Here is a 20013-nt window from a genome sequence, read left to right as displayed (position 1 = left end):
AGTAGTTATATCCCTGTATATAGGAGCAGTATTATAGTAGTTATATTCCTGTATATAGGAGCAGTATTATAGTAGTTATATTCCTGTATATAGCAGCAGTATTATAGTAGTTATATTCCTGTATATAGGAGCAGTATTATAGTAGTTATATTCCTGTATATAGCAGCAGTATTATAGTAGTTATATCCCTGTATATAGGAGAAGTATTATAGTAGTTATATTTTTGTAAATAGGAGCAGTATTATATAAGTTATATTCTTGTATATAGGAGCAGTATTATAGTAGTTATATCCCTGTATATAGGAGCAGTATTATAGTAGTTATATTCTTGTATATAGGGATCAGTATTATAGCAGTTATATTCTTGTATATAGGGGGCAGTATTATAGTTATCGTCTTGTAGATAACATATTGAATCCTGATTTTTAAAAAAAATCTTTATTTTTTTAATTAATAAACCAGATGTAATACAGGAGTTGTCACTCTGGCTCCAGTGAAGAACCTGCTGGTCCTGGAGAATATTTTATCCATCATCAGCTTCCAGAGAATTTCCTGCAGTCACTTGGACGTCTTTTTCTGACACTGGGTCATACAAATAGACAGTAAAACTCATGAAAAAGAAAGTCCACAAATAATAATTCTCATGCATCATTACTGATCCAAAACATTCCAATAAATATCTGCGGCAGTTTCTCTGGATTCCTCCTGCCGGTATCACCACCACCAGTCCACCGCTGCCAGATCCGTCTTTTCTTCCTTAATCTGCTCTTTGCATCCAGTCATATGGGAGCCCCCTTTTCTTAAGACGTTCCAATGCCAAGAACGTTTCTTTTTCCAGGAGGGAATAGCACCACAATCCGGTTCTCACTTCCAGAAGATGACGTTCCACAGCTGGAGCCAACACGGGTAAACAAAGAAGGAGATAAAGGGAAAGAGCAGCGACCCGTAGAGGTAGTGGTCCAGCATGCCCCCTGCGATGGCCTGGAGGAAGATCTGCCAGCATTCTAGGATAGTCACTGGATACTCAATGAGTTCTCGGTACAGGAAGATGCTGCCCAGGAGAGTGGTGGCCGGTGTCACCAGGACCAGGAGAAGAGCATAGAGGAGTCTGCAGACACAACAGAGATGATCTGACACCAATAAAAGGACTAAGGCGGAAATGGGGAGCCTTCAACCCTCCAGCTGTTGGAAAACTACAATTACCATCATTCCTGGACAGCTAAAGCTTTAGCTCTAGCAGTCCAGACATGGAGGGGAGTTGTAGTTTTGCAACAGGTGGAGGGGCTTAAGGTTCCCCATCCTTGGACTAAATCATTACATAATGACAAAGATGGCTGTCAGACGGTCATGTAACATCTGGTTGTCAGAAGAAACTCTACAAACCTTATACTCCAGTCACATCCAGAGCTGCATTGACATTGATAGTAAGAATCCACTTACTGACAGACACAGAACAGTTCTGACCCCTGATACCGTGTACAAACACTGGAATAGCAGGGGCAGCAATGAAACATGAGGCTGTGCAACCACAGACATAATAGGAAACAACAGACTTGTCAATGCTGCTCTGGGTGTGAGTAGAGTATAAACTGAGGGCTAAGCGATTATTCATCCGTCAGTTATCTCTCCCCCCCCCCCCCCCCCCCCCCCCGGTGTAACTAGAGTATGATACTGCAGGTCTGGGTGGGACTAGAGCATAATTCTGCAGCTCTGAGTGTGACTACAGTATAAGGCTATGTTCACACTACGTATATTTGAGGCTGTATATTTGAGCAACCAAAACAAGGAGTGGATTAAAAACACAGAAAGGCTCTTCTTATAATGTTGTAATTGAGTGGATGGCCGCCATTTAATGGCAAATATGTGCTGTTATTTTAAAACAACGGCTGTTATATTGAAATAATGGCCGTTATTTACCGTTATATGGCGGCCATCTACTCAATTACAACATTATGTGAACAGATCCTTTCTGTATTTTCAATCCACTCCTGGTTTTGGTTGCTATGAGGACCTGACATGAGGACCAAATACAGCCTCAAATATACATAGTGTGAACCCAGCCTAATACTGCAGCTCTGGGTTTGATTACAGTATAATACTGCTGCTGTGTGTGTGACTAGAGCATAATACTGCAGCTGTGTGTGTGACTAGGGTATAATACTAAAGCTCTGGGTGTGACTAGGGTATAATACTGCCGCTCTGGTTGTGACTACAGTATAATACTGCTACTCTGGGTGTGACTAGAGTATTATACTGCAGCTCTGTTTGTAACTACAGTATGATACAGCCGCACAGAGTGTGATAACAGTATAATGCTGCAGCTTTGGGTGTAACTACATTATAATACAGCTGCACAGAGTGTGATAACAGTAGGAGGCTGGGTTCACACTACGTATATTTCAGTCAGTATTGTGGTCCTCATATTGCAACCAAAACCAGGAGTGGATTAAAAACACAGAAAGGATCTGTTCACACAATGGTGTAATTGAGTGGATGGCCGCCATTTAATGGCAAATATTTGCTGTTATTTTAAAACAACGGCTGTTATATTGAAATAATGGCCGTTATTTACTGTTATATGACGGCCATCCACTCAATTTCAACATTGTGTGATCATAGCCTTTCTGTGTTTTCAATCCACTCCTGGTTTTGGTTGCAATATGAGGACCACAATACTGGCTGAAATATACATAGTGTGAACCCAGCCTAATACTGCAGCTTTGGGTGTAACTACATTATAATACAGCTGCACAGAGTGTGATAACAGTATAATGCTGCAGCTTTGGGTGTAACTACAGTATAATACTGCTGTTCTGTGTGTGAAATAAAATATGGACTGTAGGATTCACTTACTTGGGTCCGACAGGCTGTACAACAGCGGCCACTGGCACAATGGTGACGGCCAGGATGAATCCCAGGGAGAAGTTGATGACGGCGATACATCCGAGCTGAATGGCCAGATACAGGAGGGAGATGAGCTTCAGTGTCATCCAGCCCTGATCCGACCCACCTCCAGTCAGGACCCTGCGGGGAGAGGGCAGAACGCTACAGAGAGGGCAGAACGCTACAGAGAGGGCAGAACGCTACAGAGAGGGACTATACACACCACACAGAGAGGGACTATACACACCACACAGAGAGGGACTATACACACCACACGGAGAGGGACTATACACACCACACGGAGAGGGACTATACACACCACACGGAGAGGGACTATACACACCACACGGAGAGGGACTATACACACCACAGAGAGAGGGACTATACACACCACACAGAGAGGGACTATACACACCACAGAGAGGGACTATACACACCACACGGAGAGGGACTATACACACCACAGAGAGAGGGACTATACACACCACACAGAGAGGGACTATACACACCACACGGAGAGGGACTATACACACCACACGGAGAGGGACTATACACAGCACGGAGAGGGACTATACACACCACACAGAGAGGGACTATACACCGCACGGAGAGGGACTATACACCGCACGGAGAGGGACTATACACCACACAGAGAGGGACTATACACACCACACGGAGAGGGACTATACACACCACACAGAGAGGGACTATACACACCACAGAGAGGGACTATACACACCACACAGAGAGGGACTATACACAGCACAGAGAGAGGGACTATACACACCACACAGAGAGGGACTATACACACCACAGAGAGGGACTATACACACCACACGGAGAGGGACTATACACACCACAGAGAGAGGGACTATACACACCACACAGAGAGGGACTATACACACCACACGGAGAGGGACTATACACACCACACGGAGAGGGACTATACACAGCACGGAGAGGGACTATACACACCACACAGAGAGGGACTATACACCGCACGGAGAGGGACTATACACCGCACGGAGAGGGACTATACACCACACAGAGAGGGACTATACACACCACACGGAGAGGGACTATACACACCACACAGAGAGGGACTATACACACCACAGAGAGGGACTATACACACCACACGGAGAGGGACTATACACACCACACAGAGAGGGACTATACACACCACAGAGAGGGACTATACACACCACACGGAGAGGGACTATACACACCACACAGAGAGGGACTATACACACCACAGAGAGGGACTATACACACCACACAGAGAGGGACTATACACAGCACAGAGAGAGGGACTATACACACCACACAGAGAGGGACTATACACACCACAGAGAGGGACTATACACACCACACGGAGAGGGACTATACACACCACAGAGAGAGGGACTATACACACCACACAGAGAGGGACTATACACACCACACGGAGAGGGACTATACACACCACACGGAGAGGGACTATACACAGCACGGAGAGGGACTATACACACCACACAGAGAGGGACTATACACCGCACGGAGAGGGACTATACACCGCACGGAGAGGGACTATACACCACACAGAGAGGGACTATACACACCACACGGAGAGGGACTATACACACCACACAGAGAGGGACTATACACACCACAGAGAGGGACTATACACACCACACAGAGAGGGACTATACACAGCACAGAGAGAGGGACTATACACACCACACAGAGAGGGACTATACACACCACACGGAGAGGGACTATACACACCACACGGAGAGGGACTATACACCACACAGAGAGGAACTGTACACCACACGGAGCGGGTCTATACACCGCACGGAGAGGTGATAATATCAATGGATGACAGCAATACTTATTACAGGAAAAGAAATACAGAGAAAGCACAAAATCCATAAAAAATCTGTACAAAGAAGGAAAAAGATACTATTTCCTGATCCATCGGTCAGTGATTAACTCCTAACTTGCCAAGAATACCCAATTTATAGGACTAGAGCGCACTATGTACACTATGAATTCCAGGCAGGGAGACTATTGTCTCTGTACACTATATACACTATGACCCCCAGGCAGGTAGACTACGGTCTCTGTACACTATATACCCATATACACTATGACCCCCCCCCCCCCCCCCAGGCAGGGAGACTATGGTCTCTGTACACTATATACACTATGACCCCCAGGCAGGTAGACTACGGTCTCTGTACACTATATACCCATATACACTATGACCCACCCCCCCCCCCCCCCAGGCAGGGAGACTATGGTCTCTGTACACTATATACACTATGACCCCCAGGCAGGTAGACTATGGTCTCTGTACACTATATACACTATGACCCCCAGGCAGGTAGACTATGGTCTCTGTACACTATATACACTATGACCCCCAGGCAGGTAGACTACGGTCTCTGTACACTATATACACTATGACCCCCAGGCAGGTAGACTACGGTCTCTGTACACTATATACACTATGACCCCGAGGCAGGTAGACTACGGTCTCTGTACACTATATACACTATGACCCCCAGGCAGGTAGACTATGGTCTCTGTACACTATATACACTATGACCCCCCAGGCAGGGAGACTAAGGTCTCTGCACCCATACATCTACACCAATGACTATAATGCACCACCTCCTGCACTGTAATACCCTTCTGCACTGTGAAAAGCGACAAAAGTTGCAATATTTTTGTGCAAAACTAGAATCTGTGTCCCATTTTCCCACTGTTTTCAGGATCTCTTCTTGCTGTTAGTGAACAGGGATCTGTGCTCCGCTCTATAAGCAGTCACCTGTGTGAGCGGCCGAGGTTACGATGCATTTTCACTAACAGCCACCTAGGATCTTCATAAATCTTACAAACTGGAGCACCAAGTACATGAGAAACCTGCAGAGGGATGAGTGACCCTCATCTCCATCAGTGCTCGAATACCTGTGTGTATTATGGGGCAGCGCCAGTCCAGCCACATATATAGCAATAGCGATGAGCACGACGGCTTCAGACTCTGAGACGGGGAAGTGATCGGTGGCCATATCCTGGCTCAGCACCGGGAGGTAGTAGAGGCTGAGGCCTGTAGCATGGCAGATGACAATGGGGGTGGCCAGTGACAGGAAGCCCGGTCTGCCCTCCTACAACATGATCACATAGAGGTCAGGTCATAGACAAGCAGCCCCCCCCCGCCCCTCTGTATACAAACAGGACGAGAGGAGATGTACGAACCACTTCAATGTCCCCAGCTCCGTCCTCGCTTGTCGTTTCTGGTCGGCTCAGCTTAATCCACAGATCCAGAGCGTGGGAACAAGGTTAAAGATCAGTAAAGAACTAAAAATCACCAAAAGGCTTATTGTCTAGTCACCACCAGAGCTGCATTCACAATTCTGTCGGTTTTGGGTGAGCTCTCAGACAGAAGCTATATACCCGGCTACCCTCTGTACAGAACACGCTGTGCTGTGCTGCGCTGCATTGTAGGAGATGGTGTTCACACCAGGGATTTCGCCCCAGTTTAAAGGGGATCTGTCACTAAGTATATAGGGCCTTAAATGAGGGCAGCATGAACTAGTGACAGAAATGCAGAACATATCCGTGTAGTACTTACATCATTCTGTTCAGCAGTTCTCATAATATGTAAGAGAATAGGATTCTTGCCGCACTCCTCCCCCCCCCCCCCACCCTCCAGCTGCTGATTGACAGCTGTCTGCCTATACACAGCATGGATAGATAAATGCCAATCAGCAGCTGGTGGGCGGAGTTTTCTTCTTCCCATGAATATCCAGGACTACTGGGCTCATGCACATAATGGAGAGGACTACTTATTGTCCATATTATTTAAGAGGAGATCTCTGGATCAGCTGCACAGAACAATGTAAGTAATCCATCATTCTGTTCAGCTTCTCTGTCACTAGTTTATGCTGCCATGAGATAAGACACCATAAACCTGCTGACAGAGTTTCTTTAAAAGGGGTATTCCGGCACTGATTAAAAAAAATTGTTTTCACATTTACCATCCCTCCTGAGTCTGTCCCGCTTGAATTTCCCGCTGTTTGCAGGTCCCTGAACCTCCAAGTTGGGGGTTCATTTTTTCTTTACTTCCTGGTTTGGGCTTTCCCATGAGGCAGATAGGTGATTGAAGCATATTACAAAGTTATATAACTTTGTAATGTGTTTCAATTACTGGGGAAAAAGCTTTTCGCTGGAGTACCCCTTTAAGGATGGAATGAGGGAAGAATTTACCATATAGCACAATGCAAGATGGTACAATGAAGAGCATTACTGGATCTTGGCTCGTACATGAGAAGGGATCTACTAGCAAAGTAGAACAACATTCCCGTTTGGAGTCATTGGGATTGGGTGCAGCTCTGGATGGAAACTTTTGGTTACTCTTCCTCGGCTTCCATTAATATCAGTCCCTCCTGTCACTAAGCAGCAATTCTGTAGATTCCTCCTCTCTCTGTCAAGTCCTCTCTCCTTGCCTGATCACAGCTCGGGGTACTAATCACTCAGGAGATCCCGCTTCTCAAGATATCTGGACTCCCACCAATCCCTCATCCATGCGTCTCCTGTGGATATGTTATCCAGGGATAACTACTTCAATGTATGACTATAATTTTAAAAAAAAGTTTGACACCTCATAGAGACATATGAGAGGTTTGTATTGGTTGGGGTCCTGATGCCGAGAAGCACTAGAATGAAGGGGCAGCTTGCGCTCTGCCCCTCCATCTCCGCTATAACTGCAAATACCAACAGAATTATAATGGAAGCCCACGGAACTTCCGGCAATTCCGTATACCGGCAGTTCAATAGGCTCCTATTGTAAGGCTGGGTTCACACTGTATTCTTGCAATCTGTTTTTTCATCAGTTTTTATAATAAAAAAAAAAAAACAACTGATGTATTTGTGTGCATCCATTTTGATCAGTTGTTCCATTGACTTAAATTATAAAAACAAAAAAAGAAACAAACAAACTGATCTTTATAATGGAAGTCAATGGAAAAACAAACTTAAAATGGATGCACACAAATACATCTGTTTTTTGCATGAAACGGTTTGCAAAAACGCAGTGTGAATCCAGCCTAACACAGAGGGCCGCTATTAGCAGTTTATAGCAGAGAAGAAGGGTAAGAGCGCATCTGCCCCTTCATTCTTGCTTCTCAGCAGACGGACCCCCAATGATACACATGTTGCTATGAGACGTCAGAAGTTTTTTTAACCATAGTTACACTTTAAGATTACAGCCATTATGGTGGGCCTGGCATTGTAGTTTTAGTAAAGGATATTCGAAGGATGAGAATGAGGATGATGAAACCGATGGCCGGCATGTAAATCCCGATAGACACAAATCTGGAAAGGGAGGGAAGCAGGTAGAAGAAGTAGGACTGATGCAGACGCTCGGACAGGTTATTCAGTTTGCGGAACATCCCTTCAATAGTCCTGAGAAAGAAGAGAAATAGAAAAAAAGTTCAAGACAAAATGTGTGAAAATGACCCCCATGTGGACACATGAGGAACTGCAGTCATTATAAGTCCTGTGTATAGAGCTACTAGGGTGTACCAGGGGTACTGCGGCTGGTTTCAAAAAGTCGTAGTTTTTTTTGTTGTTTGTTTTTTAAATGTCTAGCATGACATCTTCAGTGGACAAAATGAATTAGGAGAAATATATATTTTAATCACACTGTCTATAGTTATAGTTATGATAATTTAACATGACATCTTCAGTGACATGACTTATCATGACATCTTCATCATATAGATACAATACAATCCTTTCCTTAGTGTTGGTATGAGGAGTATTGTAATAATGGATACTCATCTATTGAATATAAATGAAACAGAAAATAAATCATGTAAATAAACATATCAAAATAGAAAATAATAGTAATAAGAAATAAAAAAAGTTCCTGACATGGACAGAGGTGGAAGCAGAGAGCACTGTGTCACACTGGAGATTTTTAAATAGAAATAAATTACAAATATATAAACTTTCTGAAACCAGTTAATAGAAATTTTTTTTCTCCCCAGAGTACCCCTTTAAGAAGTTTTGTGATGATTTATGAGATTTTCTGCAATGTGATAACTCCTGATGACTTTATTCCCCATTATATCCCCGTATACACTTACTCTCCTATGGTGACCATATCGTATTTGTACTGGCGAAAGCTGTTGATACCGCGCAGGGTGATGGCTTCGATGTGGTAGCGGAGGAAGAGGCCGTGGTCTCCCTGAGGTCGGCCGGAGCCTTGCTTCAGCACCATGAGCAGCATTGTCTGCAGGTTGTGTAGGTATCCGGGGAAGGTGTCAAAGTCATTGCGCTGCAGCTGTAAGAGACGTACATCAGGGTCAGAACAGTAGGGGGAGCTGTACTGTGCAAGACACAGAAAGAACAGCTAATACAATGGTTATGTAAATGAGAAGCTGAGCTGCAGCATTGCATGTGCTCTAGTTACTACCAAAGCTGCATTCACAAAGATCCTAAAATGCATGTTTTCTGTATTATGTAAATTTTCAGGTTTAAAGGGAACCAATCACGCTAAAAACAGCCATAAAGCTAAGGAAACGTGATGTACCAGCACGCTTCCCAAACATCCCCCTGTACCCTGCAAACCATGTACATATAAACCGCAAAGTTAGTTTAATTATCTCCCGCGCTGTATGTAAATGACCAGCCAAGTAGTCACGGTGGACGGTCGGCTTATTCAGGTAGTCATGGTCCTGGGCCGGCTCCGGTGCTGTAATCACGCCCCCTCTGGGCGTGTTGAAAAGAACTGCATACTGACGTCACCCGGGGGGGGCGTCATTGCACGTCTGCCACGCAGACGGCTTTGCTTTGCTGCGCTTGCGCAGTACAGCAGGAGAAGACGCTGCTGTACTGCGCCTGCATCTTCTCTTGCTGTACTGCGCACGGTCAGCCTAGTAAAGCCATCGGCATGGACAACGTGCAATGCCACCCCCCACCCCCCCCGGGTGACGTCTGTATGCAGTTCTTTTCAACACGCCCAGAGGGGGCGTGATTACAGCGCCGGAGCTAGCCCAGGACTGTGACTACTTGAACAAGCCGACCGCCCACCGTGACTACTTGGCAGATAATTTACATACAGCGCGGGAATTAAACTAACTTTGCGGTTTATATGTACATGGTCACAACAAAGTCACAGCCCCTGCACAGATACGCTCTGGTGAAAAGGAGTATGGACAGGACTCACGTGGTGGGGGGGCGTTACAGAAATAATTAAAAACGTGATTAACCCTGTGTTACAGAAACATACTGAGGTCTATTCTGTCATTCAATCCGCTTGCTCCTTGAGCATTGGTGGCTAGTATCCAACGTGCTTCTTTTTGTAAGAGTAACTTATTTACATCTTGCCCTATTTTCCCTTGCACTTTTTCTAAACCCATAAATTTAATTTGTTTAATGTCATTGTTGTGTATGTCTTTCATATGCTTAACGAAGCGAGTGGCTCCTATACCTGTGCGGAGTGATCGTACGTGCTCGCTGAACCTGCGGTTTAGACATCTAATGGTTTTGCCTATGTAATATAAACCGCAGGCACAGGTCATTGCATATACAACGTTTTTGCTACGGCAACATATTAGATCCTTTATTTTTTGGGTCACGCCTCCCAATGTAACCATTTTATTTTCCCCATAGTAAGGGCACCACGAACATGACCCACATTTAAAATTTCCTTTGGGGGTACTCTTTGTGAGCCAATTTTCTTTATTTTTATCATCTTGCAATTTACTGTGCACCAAGAAATCTTTTAAGTTTTTACATCTTTTAAATGTGACCATTGGGGTATCGGGTACTTGTGTTGCGAGAACAGGATCCTCTTACCAGGTACCAGTTTTCATTGATGGATTTTTTTATTACGTTAGCTAGTGGAGAATATTTGAACGTGAATGCAAAATGGGAATTCTTACTATCTTTATCTGTTTTTTTACTGGAGCTGTTACTTTTTTTTATACAATAGTTCTTTTCTGTCTTGGTGAAAAGCTCTATCCCTGCTTTTTTGTAATTCATCAATTCATCAAATCTCTTCGGGACAGTCTAGTCATTAGTTCATCAGCTTTATTTTGGAAGGTGTTATCATCGCTATTTATGCGGCGCAAACGTAAAAATTGTCCATAAGGAACTGCTCGCTTGGTGTGAACAGGGTGATAGCTACCATAGTGTAATAATGCATTTGTAGCGGTGGGTTTGCGATAACTTGATGTGGTAATATGATTGTTTATGATTGAAACCATTACGTCTAAAAATTCTATTTCTTCCTTATGTGTCTTCATGGTAAAATTTATATTAAACATTTCATTTCAATCCCATTTTGCATTCACGTTCAAATATTCTCCACTAGCTAACGTAATAAAAAAATCCATCAATGAAAACTGGTACCTGGTAAAAGAGGATCCTGTTCTCGTAACACAAGTACCCAATACCCCAATAGTCACATTTAAAAGATGTAAAAACTTAAAAGATTTCTTGGTGCACAGTAAATTGCAAGATGATAAAAATAAAGAAAATTGGCTCACAAAGAGTACCCCAAAAGTAAATTTTAAATGTGGGTCATGTTCGTGGTGCCCTTACTATGGGGAAAATAAAATGGTTACATTGGGAGTCGTGACCCAAAAAATAAAGGATCTAATATGTTGCCGTAGCAAAAACGTTGTATATGCAATGACCTGTGCCTGCGGTTTATATTACATAGGCAAAACCATTAGATGTCTAAACCGCAGGTTCAGCGAGCACGTACGATCACTCCGCACAGGTATAGGAGCCACTCGCTTCGTTAAGCATATGAAAGACATACACAACAAAGACATCAAACAAATTAAATTTATGGGTTTAGAAAAAGTGCAAGGGAAAATAGGGCAAGATGTAAATAAGTTACTCTTACAAAAAGAAGCACGTTGGATACTAGCCACCAATGCTCAAGGAGCAAGCGGATCGAATGACAGAATAGACCTCAGTATGTTTCTGTAACACAGGGTTAATCACATGTTTTTAATTATTTCTGTAACGCCCCCCCATCTACGTCAGTAGGCGTATATTTCACCTGTGTACGTGAATGGGGTAGCGACGTCTGATAGAAGCGCCAGCTAGGCGCGAAGCAGCTGTCACGTCTTCAGTGATTTGAGTGTTGTGGTGTTCCTACCACCCGATGTACTTATGGATGGCTTTTAGTCTTTGATGAAAGAATAAAGAAGTATACAATTTTACGGGGTGATTGCGCTCCTTTTCTTCTTATCATGGTTGTTATATGTACATGGTTTGCAGGGTACAGGGAGATGTTTGGGAAGCGTGCTGGGTGAGGTACCAATACGTTTCCTTAGCTTTATGGCTGTTTTTAGCGTGATTGGTTCCCTTTAAACACTACATTTCCCCAATGCTACGCAGAAATATATGCACAATATAGACAAAGAAGCAGTAAGGAGTAGGAATGATATTACAGACTAACAAACAAGGCAGCTGAATTCTGAATGCAGCTCTGGATCTGACAGGGGGCACTCCATCATGTTACCTAAGAGACTATAGCCAGATCTGTGAAAGCCATAAGAATGTGATGTGTTACAGAGGATGAGGCCTCACCTTGCCCTGTATGGTGCAAAGCAGCTGGTTCTTCTGGCAGAAAGCTAGGAACAGGTTCACCATATCCAGGTTGGGTAGCTGCCCGTTCAGACCTTCAACCACCACATCAAAACTGGTGATGACCTCGCTGCTAATCTCCAGAGATATGGCGGCCTGGATGGCCCCGGCTCGTCCCATCATCACCGATGACTTCATTTCTAGTGAAGAGCATGAGTGAATGAAGAGTGAATGAGCAACGAGGGAGAGAAGACCGAGATGCAATAGTCAGAATGGACTCTAGATGGAAGCCAAGCACAATGCATGGGACAAATCTGACACATTAAAGGTATGTTCCTGTCCAGGCATGCTGGGAGCTGTAGTAGAGAGCCACAGGTTGTAGACCCCTGATCTGGGTACTGAGATGACTATGCTGACTATAAAGGACCTACAGCTGCTGTACCTGTGACATTGACGTCATGGTATCCCTCCAGCCAGGCCTCCATCCCGATCAGGTCGTGCTCATTCACCAGGAAGATGATATCCTTGGCCCAGTAGATCTGCCCTGTGGGACCCGAAGTAAAATAATAAAGTGAACAATCGCCCAATAATCCAGAATGTGTGATCATCTGTCACCTATCAGATCTGATGCCGGATTAGAGGAACGTTACTACTCCCGGGAGGTCTCATTGCTGCGCTCTGAGGCCCCTCTGTCTATGTGACGGCAGATGGTCCGAGGTGAATGGAAGCTACTCCGCTTATTTCACCTAATCAATTATTTACAGTGAAGCCAACCCCCCCCCTCCCCCGATCGATTATAAGAACAGTAATGGCCGCCACGTAAAAAAAAGAACGTCTCAAAAGATTACTTGTTGCTGTTTTTTTGTTTGTTTGTTTATATTATATTATAAAGGGGTATCCCATCATCTAAATGTTTGTTAGGTTGTAAGGTTATAGGAAATAAATTAGCAAAACAGCTTTCTTGTGATGTTTGGCCCTTGAAGTCGGCCCTTTTAGTATTTCCCTTCTTATACCAGGCAGGTTCCATTCTGTTACTGTAGATTTACCTACCATATCTGCTGGAAGTTTGTTCCAAGCACCTACTACTCAAAGCATTCTTTTCCCCCTGTGCTGTGTTGCTATTTTACACGGTATACGACACATAGACAATACATTATGATATAAAGCGGACTGACACTGAGCGGGTTATACCCCCCCCCCCCCGCCTCTCCTGGGTCTCACCTCGGAAATAAGAAGCCAGAGAGAGCAGGAGCCCCACGGCCTGGTTATTGTTGTGGCCCTCGCTGCAGGGGACGCTGAGGACCAGGGACTCTGTACTGGCGGCACGAGGGGCCCGTAGGATCCCGTACACATTGGTGCCTTTCACCATCTGTAACCATAACGATGGAGACATAGAATGAGGTTATTACAGGGGATGATCTTCTTCCAGCTTAGAGGATGAGATATAACTGTGTAGGCAAAGTAACCCTAAGCAGGGGTCTGAGTGGGAGACCCCTCCTTATAACAGCACTCTGTCCTTACAAGGTCCCCCCCCATAGATGTCCCATAGTCGTGTGCTGCTGTATATACATACGTAGCGCTCCGTGGACTCATCAGGGAACGGCAGATGCCGGACAAAGCTCTGAGTATAAACCTCCAGGCCGATCCCTCGCATCGTCCTCTCCAGCCAGGCGACCGGCGAGCCCCTGTACACAAGGAACCAAGAGACAATAAGGAGTGATAGCACACACCAGCAGCACTGTTTGTTACAGTGTATCAGTTCAGAAAAAGATAGGTATGGGATGTAGCATCCTCTCTATTGGGGTATGGGGGATACAGTGTCCTCTTATCGGTGGCACAAGGGATGCAGCGTTCTCTGTATATGAGGTCTGGGGAGTGTAGTGTCCTGTCTATTGGGGTACTCAAGGTGCAGCATCCTGTTTATTGGTGGTATGGGGGGTGGGGTGCAGTGTTCTCTGTATAGGGGTACAGGGAGTGTAGCATCCTCCTTTGTATTAGTGGTATAGGGAAGGGGTAGCATCATTATATAGGGGCCACAGATCATGTCACTCACCCGGCCGACTTCTTGTGAGCAGCGAACTCTCGGGCGTAGGACAGCGCTCTCTCCCCGTAGATGAACTTCTCCTCCACCATGGTGGATCCCATGGAGTTCTCTGATATGTAGGAGCGCAGTGTGAACGGCTGGAAGGCCAGGCCCAGGAACCAGCCCAGCCCGATCAGGTAGCTGATGATGCTGAGGGGAAACCAAGTAACATGATAATAAGGGGGAGCCTGCTACCAGGACGCCCCCTATAGGTGACCATACCCTCCACATCATAGCGTACTCACCAGAGCGGAGCGTTCAGCCTGGTGATGACACGTGACAGCGCCTGCCGCCGATTCGGGTCAGACAGGATCCCCATGATGTCAGAAGAGGAGACACTGTAATAATATAAAGGAGAAGCTGTCAGTGTACATTATAGGAGGCCATTATACAGGCTGCTATACTAATATACAGCTGTCACTATACACAGGTTCTTGTATCACTATACACAGGTTATAGTATTATATATAGATTCCTGTATCATTATACACAGGCTGCAGTATTATACACAGGTTATAGTATTATACACAGGCTGCAGTATTATACACAGGTTATAGTATTATACACAGGTTATAGTATTATACACAGGCTGCAGTTAGGGCTGGGCGATATGGCCTAAAATTTATATCACGATATAATTTGATGCATGCACGATATAACGATATATCACGATATATAATTTTTTTTTTGTGTGTATACTCACCCCCCCCCCCTTGCCAGTGATCAGCCTTCCCCTGTGCCAGTGATCAGCCCTCCCCTATGCCTTCAGCCCCCTTTGTGCCAGTTATCACCCCCCTTGCCAGTCATCAGCCCTCCCCTGTGCCATCATCCCCCCTTGCGCCAGTCATCAGCCCCCCTTGCCAGTCATCAGCCTTCCCCTGTGCCATCAGCCCACCCTGTGCCAGTCATCACCCGCCTTGCCAGTCATCAGCCCCCCGTTGCCAGTCATCAGCCCCCCGTTGCCAGTCATCAGCCCCCCCCCCCCAGTGCCAGTCATCTCCCCTCTCAGTTTTCCAGCCATTTCATGTGCCAGCCATCATGTCCCCCCAGCCAGGGCCATCATCAGCCCCATGCCAAGCCATCTGCCGCCCCCAACCCCTCTGCTACTTACCTTTCCTGCAGGGCTGGCTGATGGAGTCCGCGAGGCGAGACGGGCCGCGTCTTCTACCCAGCATGCACTGGGAGACCTGACGTCACACGCATCAGCGCGCTAGCGCGCTGACGATGCGTGAACGGAAGGCCCTGCAGTGCGGTACCACGGAGCGGTAAGTGAGAAGCTTATTCACTACCGCTCCGTGGTATATTGCGAATTGATGACGATATTTTGGCATATCGTTTATATCACCCAGCCCTAGCTGCAGTATTATACACAGGTTATAGTATTATACACAGGTTATAGTATTATACACAGGCTATAGTATTATACACAGGTTATAGTATTATACACAGGTTATAGTATTATACACAGGCTGCAGTATTATACACAGGCTGCAGTATTATACACAGGTTATAGTATTATACACAGGCTGCAGTATTATACACAGGCTATAGTATTATACACAGGCTATAGTATTATACACAGGCTGCAGTATTATACACAGGTTATAGTATTATACACAGGCTGCAGTATTATATACAGGCTATAGTATTATACGCAGGATATAGTATTATACACAGGTTATAGTATTATACACAGGCTGCAGTATTATATACAGGCTATAGTATTATACACAGGCTGCAGTATTATACACAGGTTATAGTATTATACACAGGTTATAGTATTATACACAGGCTGCAGTATTATACACAGGCTATAGTATTATACACAGGCTGCAGTATTATACACAGGTTATAGTATTATACACAGGTTATAGTATTATACACAGGTTATAGTATTATACACAGGTTATAGTATTATACACAGGCTGCAGTATTATACACAGGTTATAGTATTATACACAGGTTATAGTATTATACACAGGCTGCAGTATTATACACAGGCTGCAGTATTATACACAGGTTATAGTATTATACACAGGCTGCAGTATTATACACAGGTTATAGTATTATACACAGGCTGCAGTATTATATACAGGCTATAGTATTATACACAGGCTATAGTATTATACACAGGCTATAGTATTATACACAGGCTGCAGTATTATACACAGGTTATAGTATTATACACAGGCTGCAGTATTATATACAGGCTATAGTATTATACGCAGGATATAGTATTATACACAGGTTATAGTATTATACACAGGCTGCAGTATTATACACAGGCTGCAGTATTATACACAGGTTATAGTATTATACACAGGTTATAGTATTATACACAGGCTATAGTATTATACACAGGCTATAGTATTATACACAGGTTATAGTATTATACACAGGTTATAGTATTATACACAGGCTGCAGTATTATACACAGGTTATAGTATTATACACAGGCTATAGTATTATACACAGGCTGCAGTATTATACACAGGTTATAGTATTATACACAGGCTATAGTATTATACACAGGCTGCAGTATTATACACAGGTTATAGTATTATACACAGGCTGCAGTATTATACACAGGTTATAGTATTATACACAGGCTATAGTATTATACACAGGCTGCAGTATTATACACAGGTTATAGTATTATACACAGGCTATAGTATTATACACAGGCTGCAGTATTATACACAGGTTATAGTATTATACACAGGCTACAGTATTATACACAGGCTGCAGTATTATACACAGGTTATAGTATCATACACAGGTTATAGTATCATACACAGGCTATAGTATCATACACAGGTTATAGTATTATACACAGGTTATAGTATTATACACAGGTTATAGTATTATACACAGGCTATAGTATTATACACAGGTTATAGTATTATACACAGGTTATAGTATTATACACAGGCTATAGTATTATACACAGGTTATAGTATTATACACAGGATATAGTATTATACACAGGCTGCAGTATTATACACAGGTTATAGTATTATACACAGGTTATAGTATTATACACAGGCTGCAGTATTATACACAGGTTATAGTATTATACACAGGCTACAGTATTATACACAGGTTATAGTATTATACACAGGTTATAGTATTATACACAGGTTATAGTATTATACACAGGCTGCAGTATTATACACAGGCTATAGTATCATACACAGGTTATAGTATTATACACAGGTTATAGTATTATACACAGGTTATAGTATTATACACAGGCTGCAGTATTATACACAGGTTATAGTATTATACACAGGCTATAGTATTATACACAGGCTGCAGTATTATACACAGGTTATAGTATTATACACAGGCTACAGTATTATACACAGGCTGCAGTATTATACACAGGTTATAGTATCATACACAGGTTATAGTATCATACACAGGCTATAGTATCATACACAGGTTATAGTATTATACACAGGTTATAGTATTATACACAGGTTATAGTATTATACACAGGCTGCAGTATTATACACAGGTTATAGTATCATACACAGGTTATAGTATCATACACAGGCTATAGTATTATACACAGGTTATAGTATTATACACAGGTTATAGTATTATACACAGGATATAGTATTATACACAGGCTGCAGTATTATACACAGGTTATAGTATTATACACAGGTTATAGTATTATACACAGGTTATAGTATTATACACAGGTTATAGTATTATACACAGGTTATAGTATTATACACAGGCTATAGTATTATACACAGGCTGCAGTATTATACACAGGTTATAGTATTATACACAGGCTATAGTATTATACACAGGCTGCAGTATTATACACAGGTTATAGTATTATACACAGGTTATAGTATTATACACAGGTTATAGTATTATACACAGGCTATAGTATTATACACAGGCTGCAGTATTATACACAGGTTATAGTATTATACACAGGTTATAGTATTATACACAGGTTATAGTATTATACACAGGCTATAGTATTATACACAGGTTATAGTATTATACACAGGTTATAGTATTATACACAGGCTATAGTATTATACACAGGTTATAGTATTATACACAGGATATAGTATTATACACAGGATATAGTATTATACACAGGTTATAGTATTATACACAGGTTATAGTATTATACACAGGTTATAGTATTATACACAGGCTGCAGTATTATACACAGGTTATAGTATTATACACAGGTTATAGTATTATACACAGGCTGCAGTATTATACACAGGTTATAGTATTATACACAGGTTATAGTATTATACACAGGCTATAGTATACACAGGTTATAGTATTATACACAGGTTATAGTATACACAGGTTATAGTATTATACACAGGTTATAGTATTATACACAGGCTGCAGTATTATATACAGGCTATAGTATTATACACAGGTTATAGTATTATACACAGGTTATAGTATTATACACAGGTTATAGTATTATACACAGGCTGCAGTATTATACACAGGTTATAGTATTATACACAGGTTATAGTATTATACACAGGTTATAGTATTATACACAGGTTATAGTATTATACCCAGGCTGCAGTATTATACACAGGCTATAGTATCATACACAGGTTATAGTATTATACACAGGTTATAGTATTATACACAGGCTGCAGTATTATACACAGGCTATAGTATTATACACAGGCTATAGTATTATACACAGGTTATAGTATTATACACAGGTTATAGTATTATACCCAGGCTATAGTATTATACCCAGGCTGCAGTATTATACACAGGCTATAGTATCATACACAGGCTGCAGTATTATACACAGGTTATAGTATTATACACAGGTTATAGTATTATACACAGGTTATAGTATTATACCCAGGCTGCAGTATTATACACAGGATATAGTATTATACACAGGTTATAGTATTATACACAGGTTATAGTATTATACACAGGCTGCAGTATTATACACAGGTTATAGTATTATACACAGGTTATAGTATTATACACAGGTTATAGTATTATACACAGGTTATAGTATTATACACAGGTTATAGTATTATACCCAGGATATAGTATTATACACAGGTTATAGTATTATACACAGGTTGTAGTATTATACACAGGTTATAGTATTATACACAGGATATAGTATTATACACAGGCTGCAGTATTATACACAGGTTATAGTATTATACACAGGTTATAGTATTATACACAGGTTATAGTATTATACCCAGATTCCTGTACGGATATATCAGTCTCTCTCACCTCCTCCTGCAGCTGTCACTACAGAGACTTCCGCATCATAGAGACCAGGAAGAGGAGGGCAGAGCGGCCGCCATCAGCGACCATAGAAAGAATGAAGAGGGAACAGCGACACCTATAGGCAGGAGGAGGAACAGCAGCATCTATTACCTGCAGCACGTGACCCCATGCATATCCCA

At 42.8% G+C, this 20013-nt stretch overlaps 1 protein-coding gene across 2 annotated transcripts; it reads right to left on the bottom strand.

Annotated features, from left to right (window-relative positions):
* Nucleotides 1-429: 429 nt before the first annotated feature.
* On the bottom strand, nucleotides 430-19913 carry GPAA1 (glycosylphosphatidylinositol anchor attachment 1). 2 transcript variants are annotated; one of them, XM_069959800.1, is made up of 13 exons: nucleotides 19838-19913; nucleotides 14809-14901; nucleotides 14534-14713; nucleotides 14054-14165; nucleotides 13702-13849; nucleotides 12923-13024; nucleotides 12484-12680; nucleotides 9021-9217; nucleotides 8181-8334; nucleotides 6127-6198; nucleotides 5839-6035; nucleotides 2854-3024; nucleotides 430-1108 (listed from the first exon to the last, which is right to left on the bottom strand). In XM_069959800.1, exons 2-13 carry the CDS (start codon nucleotides 14880-14882, stop codon nucleotides 865-867), a joined length of 1848 nt encoding a protein of 615 aa, XP_069815901.1. In that variant the 5' UTR covers nucleotides 14883-14901; nucleotides 19838-19913; the 3' UTR covers nucleotides 430-864. The 2 variants fall into 2 exon arrangements, with proteins under 2 accessions (XP_069815901.1, XP_069815900.1); XM_069959799.1 differs by having other exon boundaries at nucleotides 19803-19849.
* Nucleotides 19914-20013: the final 100 nt, after the last annotated feature.

This window comes from Dendropsophus ebraccatus, chromosome 2 (genome assembly GCF_027789765.1).
Source record: "Dendropsophus ebraccatus isolate aDenEbr1 chromosome 2, aDenEbr1.pat, whole genome shotgun sequence".
Classification (NCBI taxonomy): Eukaryota; Metazoa; Chordata; class Amphibia; order Anura; family Hylidae; genus Dendropsophus; species Dendropsophus ebraccatus.
The sequence above is the reverse complement of the archived record's forward strand: the minus strand, read 5'-3'. Positions and strand labels throughout refer to the sequence as shown.